The following is an 11,715-nucleotide window of genomic DNA, read 5'->3' as shown; positions in this document are numbered from 1 at the left end:
CAGAAAGTGTCACAATGTATAGCATACTTTTTAGTAGGAATAATCAGAATACTTGCTCTAATGGAAAATTACCACAGGGAAAAAAAAGAATTTTTGCTCTATCCCCACCTTATGGCTAGAAAAAGAATTTTTCTATTACAGCATACATATTTCTGGATTTATTTTTCCTTTACTGTATAACTATAATCAGAAAATGCTATTTTTACTATGAAAGTTCAGATTCTTTTTCAGTAGTAACTCACTTCACATAAAACCACAATGAAACTCCAAGGTGTGAATGTCTTCTCTAGCACCTGTGTTGGTTTTCTGATTCAAAATAACAGATACAACTTTACATTCAAAGAGAACAATGATTATTGGGTCCTGAACCATCAAAGTATACAAGATCATTTATTAATGTTGAAACCATTAGGAGATAGGTCCATAGATCTAAACTTCACTCACATACCATTCTTAATAGTCACACCTTTTACAAGTTTTAAATATAATAATCAGGTGATTTATACCACTCAGAAAATATTAAACTTACATGCTCTACAAAATCAAAGCACAGTATGCATGAATGCATGCTGTGAATGTGAGCTGGAACAGGGCATTCTCCCCACCAGGAAACACTGAAGTTGGCAAACAGCAGATGCATTCTCACCAGTCACTCTCTAAGTGAAGCAAAAACAGCAGCAGCACACTCTCTTCCATCACAGTCATCTGCTGATCAATAAACAATTTCCTTCTTCTTTTGCAGCTTAATCAATTATGACACTACCCTGGCCCAGGGTCTAACACTAGCCCCATCAAAAGCTGTAAACCAAGACATGGGCTACAAGAAGTACTTTTACCAAATTCTATTTCTTCATTACTTTACCCTTTTCATTGATGGTCAGAGTGAAAGAGCAGGGTAGGATGTAAAACAGAACATGGGGAAAGCTGCAAAGCAAAAAGAATAGAAAAATTGGATATCTGAGTGTGCTTCTAATTTTTTAGGACATCCATCCTGCCTTCTGAGGAAATGAGGAGTTTTAATTGTATTGACAGAGCACCTCTCTTTCCAAAAAGCTCTTGAATCTTATGCTTAAAACCAGAGGAAATTCAATATTGAGTCAGTTGTTTCAGAACTATAAATTTCGCAAGGTTTCATGAAAACAGTTGAGCATCACCATGACTCTTCCCTCAAAAATCCTCGCCTTTTTCCTCCTAATGGCAAAGAATCAACACAGGGATTCAAATAACACAACTTCATTAGGTCTTCTATTACAGATCTAGTTAAAAAAAATTTTTTTAGAACTACCTGCTTTGATACTTTGTCATTAAACAGAGACATGACACAGGAATAAACTATCACTATAGCCTCCAAGTTTATATTAATTGTAAGTGTTCATGAGTCTTTAGACAATACTGCTGTAAGTTTTAATTTCAAAAATCCAGCAAGGAATAATGCATAGAGACCCTAGGTATATATATGAAGGACAACAGAAGAGCTGCCAAATAGGAATACAGTTAACCTTATGGTGAACATTAAAGATATCAGAAAAAGACAATAGCATTTTACGTTTCCAAAAGCTTAAGCCCACATCATTGGCCCTATTAATTTTCAGTAAGTATTTATTTGAAGTTTAGGAGAGAAACCTGAATTCCTGCCAAACTACCCAGGTCTTAATACCTGCCTGCTCCAGCTATTACAAAACATTTACAATGTACTATCAAAGTCCCTCTCCTATTAAAAAGGGCCAACTTCTTAACCATGAGTACACACCAAAACCACTATACAAAATATTTTAAAAGTACACTGCTGGTTGGTTTTAACCCTTTTTTGCCTCCCTTCCCCAATGGTAGCTGACGATTAATCAATCTACTGCAGGAGAATGAGAATATTTGACTAAGCTCCTAGAAAAATCAAAAATGACAAAGTTAAAGTGGATATCAAAACAAGTTCCAAAAGAAGATACAGCACTCAAACCATTGTACAATGAGGAAGGTATGTGATTATATATGACTCTAAGAAAATATTTCAGGGAAAATGAAGAGAAAACATTTCTAAGGAAAATCTAGTGTTGCAATAAAATTCTTAAATCCAAGACACTAATTACAAATATAAATACCTAGGCAGATCTTCCTTATTCCTAAGAATGTACTTCAGATTATTAAGTCCATATATCCTCTACGTGTGTACGGTCTTGGCCTTCTTTGTAGATTCCAAGGAAGTAAGAGAAGAAAATGCAGAATAAATAACCTAGTCAACCCTTACAAGAAGCTGAATGCACTAAGCTCTGTGAGTCAAGTAAAGCAGGAGAGTAATGCTTCCTTCCTCTCTGCATACTGGAAGAGGATGACGACTTTTCGAGGGTTATACAGCATTTTAAAAAGAACATGGACATATGAAATGGTAAGTACTGGCACTGTTACAGTTTCTTTAGACTACAAAAATATTTCTAAAATGTAATTTTTTTGCTGAGTTTCTAGAATATACTTGCTAAGGTGTCAAACAAAATTAGACTACTCAATATATAACACTTAAAAAAATTCTTTATTTTAAGAACAGCTCACTGTGCATATCAAGGATCAGCTACCACATATTCCACAGAACTGCATTATCAGCTCGAAGCTATAACTTTATTAATATATTTATTAAGCAAAGTGTTCTGTAAATTATTACAAATATCAGAATAGGAACAGAATATGACCTTAATTTAAGACGACATTTTTATATAATGTACATTTCCAGACTTTTGACAAGTTAGCATGACACACAAGAGAGAGAAGGAAATAGCTTGGCACTCATGCCAACTGATCTTTGTTATTTTTACAAGATCTAACTTTGAAAACATCAGCTGTGCCAGATCATTCCTTTTCCATAACCTGTGTATCTGTCCACACCAACTCAATTACAGACCACCAAGTTGCCTCATGTACCACATCAAACAGGTCAGCTTAACAGTTCAAACCATGATTTAAAATACCAACTACATATTCTTTCCCCAGAACACAGACGTTTCAACCTACTTTTCAAAGAAATTTTAAAATTGTCAAGACATTTATAAATAAACTGAAGACAAGGTATTTAATACACTTGCTTCTACAGTGATGGTTTTGGAAGCCATAAATTTGTTTAGCTAGTAAATAGCTCTGAACTGCACAATGTATACTAGATTTAGTGAAACCTGTGTTGTTATTATTTATTTTTTTTAACAACTGTTCCCCTTAAGAAGTTTCACACTTTTAATAATAAATGCCACATTGTACCCAAAGGCTATCTATGGTACAAGCATTCCTCCATCATTATGAAATAAAGTACATCAAAAGTCTTAAGCAACAAGTGACACACATAAATTAAAATTATGCATGAAGTGTATGAAAATATACATTCTAAGATCTGTTTTTAAATTTTTTTTAAAGAAACAGCAAGATGATCAGGAGATAGATGTCAACAAACTACATAGTTGCACAAATGCTGAAGCTGGCTCGCAGTATTACTCAAGTTAGTCAGAAAACATTGAAAAATGTGTTTTAAAATTCCAGTGGTTTGTTTTCTAGCCTCTGCTTTTCTTTAAAATAACCTGCAAAAAAAAAAAAAGGTATATTTATCAATATAATTCAGGCAGCAGACAGAGACCAATGGTTCATCTAGCCAATCTGTTTCCAAGAGCTGTGTTGCAAAGGGTAATACTCAAGGGAAAATATTAGAAATAAAGCAAAAGTACACAGAAAGATTTCAAATTTGAGTTGTTGTTTTTTTTTTTAGCAAGAACATTCATAAGCAAGAATTCTGTAAAATAAAGGGGTTATTTTGAAAATTAATGCTGAGAAATGGCAATAGTACTCTCAAGCCATCAGTAGATTCCTTGAAGTTCTTACCCTGTTAGGCCTAGACAAAAAGAAAAAATAAGGTTTGCAGTAATACAGCTCTTATGCTAAATTTTTGTTTGCAATGCCTCACTTTTTTCTGTATCAAGAGCACACAGACCTCTGAAAGGACATTTTTTGGTTTGGAGTTTAAATTGAAAAATGAACTTCAAAGCCCAAGTGAGACTATTTAAGTGTTAAAATTATTAAAATACAGGCAGTTTTTCCTTTCTTCCCACCTTAAAAAAATAAATGGAGCACAGAAATATTCAAAAAGTGTTAAGATTGCAGTTTAAAAGAAACCATAAATGTCTAAGACTCCAACTGCAACATTCACTTGGCTACCCTAGATATCCTGTATATGTTTCTGTCACTATAGTAATAGAAAAGTATAAAACTAAACCTTTCAGCAGAAGGGAAAAAAAATAGTGAAGATAAACAGAAGCCACAGGACCAAAATATCAGGTAGCATCAAGTTTTGTCCTCCCAATTTGCTCAGCCGGAGAAGGAGGTTAAAGAGATAAAAGAGACTGAATTCCTTCATGACAACAAGGTAAAGCAGACATATCCTAGGGAGTGAAATGAGTTACAGAATAAAAAAAGGATTTCATTCATATTTTGACACTAACTTTTTCTAGGAGACAAAGCTGTGTAACACTTTTCCTTTTCCCTTCTTTTGCACGTAAACAAAACTCACCATGCTCTGCAATGCAGCAAATTCCTTCTTCACAGATATTCATACAGCAATTTTTGTTATGCTGAACTACCCATATAACAATCCACAGTTATAGTTCTTTCCTTGCCAAATACATCACACAAAGTGTCTGTTTGTTCTTGTATCCACACAATGCTGCCAGAATCCACTATGAACTTATTTCAGACTAAGCAGGTAAGAACTGAAAATGTAAGAAAGGTATGTGAACCTCACTGAACTATTTCTCACCTGTTCCACAAAGCTTCACTTATACCACTGAAGTTAAGACAGCATGCTTCCTTGATGTAGTATCAGCTGAAATAAGGATCCTCCAACTTTGGACTGCCTTTCAGGCCATGAAGGCTTGCTGGTAGACCATTTTCTAGACTAACCCATATATTGAAATTATGACTTTAAACAGGGAATAATCAAGAAAAATTTGGTTATATTTAATAGCGCAAGGAGAGTTAATTTGTTTTCTTGTGACAGTAAATTATGCCAATCATTGACAAAAAATACTAAGTGTCTATAGGTTTTGGATTATAAATCAAATATCAACTTTAACACAGAAAGCTTTTGTATATGCTGTCATAATACATTATACAAAAATGAAAAATATTAGAAGTGTGTTAATACCTTTGCTGCAGATATGGTGTGCTCAGGTTTTATTATTTTACTTTTGTTCTCAAAAGCATTTGTCCTGGCTTCTTCTGCTAGCCGATGGAGAAACAATAAGAAATTTAAATGAACCTTTAAAATAGAGCAGAAAAAAAAATTATTCAAGCTGTTTAAACACAGTTTGCTTTTTTAAAAAGTCATTGTTTGCAACAGAAAATTTGCATATTATACTGCTTCCAAATTCCTGAAAGGTGTTCTCAGAAAAAAAAATTTATCACTCAGTTCAAGCATCAGTAAATTTCTAAGACATTCCCTTCATGCAAGACTCTTGTAAACAGAGTTTAAATTTAGTATACTTAAATCATAAAAGTGCTTTACAAATGATCACACAAACCACAACTGATCTAAGAGGAATCAATCTGATTTTTATTAGCAATTTTTAATAATAAAATGTAAACAAATATCAGAGAATAAGGAGACTTTTGCTTACTAGTAAATATAGTTAAGTTTTCCATGACTACAACAGCTAGACTTTTATGAACAGCAAATTCATTCCTGCTTTATCGCCAAATGGACTACAGACAAGTTCAAGGACTTCTGCCCCTTTCCAGTGTAAAGCGACATTGACATTAATTTCTCCAGAACTTGGAATTCTCCAGTGTCAGGAGGTTGCATCCATTTTTTTCCCAGCTCATCACTTTGCTTTTTTACATTAAAAGAACTGGTTGGGCAGTATTCCTTTCCATATGGAATGCTGTTCTGCAAATACAGAAGCAGGGAAAAATTGCAGCAGGCAAACAAGGAACTGCTCTAGCCTGGACTTAAACTGCCAGCCAATAGCACGTTTGTGTAGTAATTAATCAGGGGCCTATAAGACAAACCCCTAGCATTATACAGGCATTATGTGAACTATTTAAATAATCCAACCTGAAAAATTGATAATTGCACCTTTTGTAAATTAAACTTTCAAACAACATTACCTCTGCTACATCAAGTGTACAAATAGACTTTTTCAGTCAAGAGCTAGGAAAAATATTACTGAAATAAATAAAAATTTTATTTGTAGGAATAAGATGATGCCTTTATTATGCCAAACCTTATCTGTAAAGCCTGGAAAAATGTAATATGGAAAGCTACAAATTAAGAGTTAAAAAGAAATATTTTGGCAATGGGTTTGCAGCACAAAGAATCTGTTACATGTTCCTATCACAAGAACTCTGTTCATATGACAAGCAGTTTAGGTATTTTTAAATATCCTGAACTAAATGAAGCAATAGATAAATTTACATAATATTTGACATCATTTGGAAGGATCTACTACACAAAATGCAGATGTGCTTGCAGATTTATTTCACAAAATATAAAAGCTGTTTTAGAATCAGTCTTTAATTATTCACACAGAAATTATCGCCAGCAGAATCAAGCAGTGGCACTAAAATAATGTTCAACATTAGAATTCTCATTATTAAACTTATCAGCATGGAGATTAGATTTCTGAATTTCTGGGAACAACCTGAAGGAGAAGTGAGAGATGGAACAAAAGCTTCTATAGTTGCACGTCCTTCTGAGATATCTACAGGCAAAAGTATTAATTTTAAAATTGCCTTTTAAAACTGCATCTTCTCTCAGAATCACTGTACCTTTATTTTCCTGTTTTCAAAGCAAATTGCTGCATGTGGAGAAGCTTCCCCTGTACTCCAATAGATTTAAACAGTCACCTAACTAAAATCAGAACATTGCACAACAGAGCACACAGGTTAATCAATATTACAGGTTAATCAAGGCAATTCAGAAGGGCTAGTGAAAGGCAGAATGATTGAATACCATGACTAGGACAGTTACTGGCAACTAACTAAGCAATACCATTTTTGTTTAAGGACATTACTTTACTTCATATTAAATTTTTGTCCTTCTGCATAAAATTTAAAGACTGTTTTGAACTAGCTAGTCATGAAAATCCCCTTACAAAACTGAATGTTTATTTTCTAGAAAAGAAAGGATGCAAAATTTTAAGAACATATGTAAAAAATTCACATCACTGTTTACACAGCAACTTCCACACACCTGTTCAACAGAACGGAGGAATAGCAGGGACAATCACTGTAATTCTGTTTTACTGCCGTAACTTCAAAACCATTCTTAAGACTGATATTTCACCTTCAATGCACACTTATTAATTATTCTATGGTGATAAAAAATTAAAAAGAGGCCATTCAGTGCAATACTTTGAGCTTTTCCTGCAATGGAAACACACACGTCCTGTTCTAGCACAAAAGAAGCAGCTGAAATCCTGCTTTTCTTCTATAATTGCAAGCTATAACAATGCTTATGTACTTTCTTCTCTGACCATTGGGGAAATATCTGAACTTCAGCACTAAAATCGTTACCTCTTACTTTCATAAACAGTCTTGAAAAAAACCTAAAACTCTATTTGCATCTCTGCACCCAAAGATATTATCATACTCCTTAAAAAATAAAACAAAACAAAACCAAAAACAAACATCTTCCTGAGAAAGGCTAATGAAATTTGATAGCTACACTGCGCAAAGAGATAGATGTGAACACTCAGGAAACAGGTTCTGACAAAGCTTCAGATTTCGAGAAGGGACTTGATCAAACGTGAAGAAGAAACCTCATCCAAGTATTTAACAAAATTATCTGAATTCTTATGCCTTTCAAACTTGTTACAATCATGTAAGAAGACATTGGTTTATAGAATTAATAATCACTGAAAGCTAGGGAAAAAAAAAACTAATCTTATTTTCTCCTAAGGCAGGCAGACCACTTTACTGAAATGGGCATATACTGCAATAGGTTCAGACATAAAGCATGGATCATTCTGGAAGATGGCCCAGAAACTGAACGAGCACATTTCTCATACTTCCCTTGAGAAGAAATAAGCTCTCTGCTCAAAATGTATATGGCTCCATCTTGTTAAGACAGCTACCATATAAATTTCTGATGCATGTGATCTAATCACTCTTACAGTGTTTGCAGAGAATAACACAGGCACCAGAAAACATACTCTCAAAATTTGTTACTTGTCTTACTACACAATAAACTCACCAATCTTTTTTTTTTCCTTTTTCCTAAAAGAGGCATGATTTCAGCTGTGTTGATTATTTAGCCATGGAAATAAAGATCTAAAGAGCTGTTAGACACAAGCCTAGTTGAAGAACATCATGGACAACCACCACACCTGGACATCCTTGTTTAAAGGAAAAATAAAAAAGCCAAGCCTTGTAACATAAAAGGCTGTGTAATTTGACATCACCAGAAGAGCTACTCTAAGTTTACATCACATTATAAAATTGATTCTGATCTCATCCTTTGCGTTGCAATGAACATTTGCATAGCCATATTTTAAGCTGGATCTGTTCACTGTGGTTTATAAGTTTCAGTGAATTCAATTCACTAACTGTCTTTGCAGCTCAGAGAACTTCAGTGTCAGGACCAGTAAGAGATGGGAACCAAAGGCCAAGATTTGGAGAGATGCCCCACTTACCCTTTTCAGACAACCACAATACTTTGAAGCCAAATTTTCATTACCCTGGAAACACAGGCCAACTGTTATCAAGCATTAAATTAAAAAGTGTGATTGTGTGCATTTGATTAGTTGACTACTGCATTCCACTGAGTAAGCTCTGAGTAGGTCTGAGCATGAGTCGCAAGGGGCCAGGTCCTCAGTCCATAAAAAAATCCAAAGGCAGCAAAGACATCAGGAAGAGCTCATATTTTTATTAGCTCCACTCCATTAGAAAAATATTTAATGTTTGCATTCAAACCTAAATACCCTGAAGTAATTGCCATTTTCATTCATTTTAATCTCATATTATTTATTTTAATTTTATATGTTTACATTTAGCTTCATATATCCAGACACCAGCCTTCAAGATGCTGCAAGACATAACTTTTATACACACACAAAATGTGGACTTTCAATTCAAGTCAGGGCCCATTCTAGTATACAGCATGCTAGTGTTAATGCTTTAATGCTCTGAGAGCCACAAGCATTTGTAAACAAGAGGATATCACAGTCCAGCAAGTTAAGTCGACTAAGTTCTTTCAAAGAGTATCTTTTCTATGCATTTTTTTTTTCAATACAGCAACTACTACAAGCTCTCTTGAGGTCAGGTTTCCTTCCTGTAGGCAAATAATTTCTTGGTGAGACAAACCCTACCTGTGCCGCAAATCCCTTAGAGCGGGTCAGAAACAATTCAGCTTTATTGGCCTGCTTTTGCAAACTTGGCTCCTTGATCCGCACCTTTTTGGCAGGCGTTTTTAAACCATGATCAGGACCCCAACACCTTACTGGATTACTAACAAGACTTGTCATCTCACAGTTTAGGGCAGAGTCAACCTAGATGGCCTTCTAAAAATATATGAGCACTCAAGATGGCATAGCATAGCAGCTCAGCAACTCATTGATCACAGCTCAGCTGCCTACCCGTACACACGAACTGATCTACACAAACACCTGCATCTAGCAGCCAGATAATCCAAATTGCTATTTCTCGCTGTGTCTACACCAAAATCTACGCGCATCAGTGTGTACACAGAGTGACACAAAAGCCATGCATCAGCCTGTCCCTTGAATCGCCAGGGACAAGATCGCTGTAAAGAGCTACAATACAGCAGCCACCAGCAAAGCGGGATCGGCAATCTCTGCTCATCCGTATTTTCTCACAGACCAATCTGTCCATCCCTCCAAGCTTTGCCTCCCTCCTGCCCGTGGCTCCCTGCGGAAGCACCATTGGTAGCAACCGGACATCCCGTCACACACAAACTGCTCCAGGGCGCACAGGCCGCAACATTTAGGGAGTAAGCGTCCCAGCTTAGGGCCGGCTGCCCCCGGGCCACCGGCGCAGCTGCGGCCGCCGCCACGGCCAAAAGCAGGAGCTCTCCCGGCCTCCCCGGGGCAGCCTCGCCTCTCCCCCGCCCCTCTCCTTCCTCACCAGCAGGTCGGCGTTCGCCGCCAAGCGTAACTGCGGCTTGTGCTTCTTTATAATTTTCCGCAAAGTGCTGCGGGGCGCCGTGCTCCTCATCCTCCTCCCGCTTTCCTTCCTCTCTTTCCTCCTCCTCCTCCCGCCGCCCTCGCTCCCTCCGCCGTTCGAATCCGCCGCCCTCGGGCAGCCGCGCGCGCCCGCCGTGACGCAACTTCCCAACGGCCGCGCACGGCCCCGCCCCCGCGCCCCGCCCCGCCCCTCGCGCCGCTCCGGGCCCCGGCGCTTCCCCGGGATCCGCGCTCCGGGGGGCCGCGAGGCCGCAGCCGCGCTTCCCGAGCCGCCCCGAGGCTGCGGGGAGAGCATCCCACCGGCCCCGCCGAGCCTGGCCCCGCCGCCCAGGTGGGGCACGAGCGGGGAAAGGCGCTCCCCGAGCAGGTGCTCGAGGGACGGGCGGGTCCCGGTGGACACCGCCACGGCCGTTCCCCTCGCCAGCCCCTCCAGTGTCGGTCTGCTTCCCTTGTGAGCGTACCGAGAGCTGGCTTCAGGCCCGGCTGTAGCCAGTTACCCACACCTCCACCCAGGCCTTTCTAGTGACGAGGTCGGGAAGCGGCGCGGGCAGTTCCCCGAGTGCCGGTCCCGAGCCCTCGAGCGGCGCTGCCGCATGAGGGAATCTCCCGAAGCGCGGGGAACGCGGCACGGGGCAGAGCACCCGTGAGAGCACGGCGCTGCCTCGGCGAGCCTCGGCGGTGGGGTTTGAGTTGGCGATCGTGGCCCAAGTGTGCTGGCGTTTCCTTGACAGCCGAGGGAGTTGTACAGCACGCTTTAGCCCCACTTAGACTGTGTGACCCTGCTGGGAGATGGGGCAGGACTGCAGGACCGGGACCCTAATTAGCACCATTATCCTAGACGGAAATGAGCCTAGAGTGATAGTTGTGTTCTGCACGTAAATCTGGACAAAATCCTGCTTTAGTACACGTATGGCGTTGACTTATTTGTACACAGAAACGCACAGTGGTTCTGAAATCGGCCACCACTTTCACATGTCATCCTTCCTCCAGCGCCTGTCCCTTCACTCCTGCTGTAGCTGACGGATGCTGCTGACTGAAATACGGGTTTCCCCACAGAGGGGCCCCTGTAGCTTGGCATTCTCAGTGTATTTGGACGGTGTGTACTTAGTTGGAGAAGGGGTCAGGATTTCATACTGAGGTATGGGGTTTTTCAGCATATTTATTAGGGTTTCTTGTTTTTTTTGGCCTATGGGATGCTTGCAAATTTAAATGTTGATAAGATAAATATATCGTCTTAATATGTTCAAAATACCAGCACCCAGATATGAATCAGTTTTGTTGAAGTATGTTTTTAAGTCTGTATGATTTAGTATTTTAGTTAATTTTACAATATGCACAAAATGTAGTCCAGATAGAAGTATGATATCTGACAGCAGGAGAGAATTTAAGATTTGCCAGTTCTTCATACTCTGTCAGGTATTTGAAAATGATGCTTTGTTCTTTCAGTTTTGACTGTCACTTGCCATTAATCGTCAACAGCAATGTTGATCTTAAAGTCAGGGTCTTAACATTTTTTTCTGTGAAAGAATAAGCACACTAACACGCAGAACTT

At 38.6% G+C, this 11,715-nt stretch overlaps 1 protein-coding gene across 1 annotated transcript; it reads right to left on the bottom strand.

Annotated features, from left to right (window-relative positions):
• Positions 1-2,689: 2,689 nt before the first annotated feature.
• Positions 2,690-10,231, bottom strand: CENPW (centromere protein W). The gene is made up of 3 exons (XM_084202313.1): positions 10,105-10,231; positions 5,168-5,281; positions 2,690-3,551 (listed from the first exon to the last, which is right to left on the bottom strand). The coding sequence occupies exons 1-3, from the start codon at positions 10,192-10,194 to the stop codon at positions 3,525-3,527; spliced, it is 231 nt and encodes a 76-aa protein (XP_084058439.1). The 5' UTR covers positions 10,195-10,231; the 3' UTR covers positions 2,690-3,524.
• Between the last annotated feature and the right edge of the window lie 1,484 nt (positions 10,232-11,715).

This window comes from Fringilla coelebs (assembly GCF_963513975.1).
Source record: "Fringilla coelebs genome assembly, chromosome: 3".
In the NCBI taxonomy this organism is placed as follows: domain Eukaryota; kingdom Metazoa; phylum Chordata; class Aves; order Passeriformes; family Fringillidae; genus Fringilla; species Fringilla coelebs.
This window is presented reverse-complemented; position numbering and strand designations above follow the sequence as displayed.

Bases quoted from the DNA above. Each gene is read 5' to 3' on its own strand.
- CENPW (XM_084202313.1), bottom strand. From the start codon at position 10,194: ATGAGGAGCACGGCGCCCCGCAGCACTTTGCGGAAAATTATAAAGAAG. The intron at 5,282-10,104 runs GTGAGGAAGGAG...TCTATTTTAAAG, and splicing joins CGGCGAACGCCGACCTGCTG to GTTCATTTAAATTTCTTATT. The intron at 3,552-5,167 runs GTATTAACACAC...TTTTTTTTGCAG, and splicing joins ACACCATATCTGCAGCAAAG to GTTATTTTAAAGAAAAGCAG.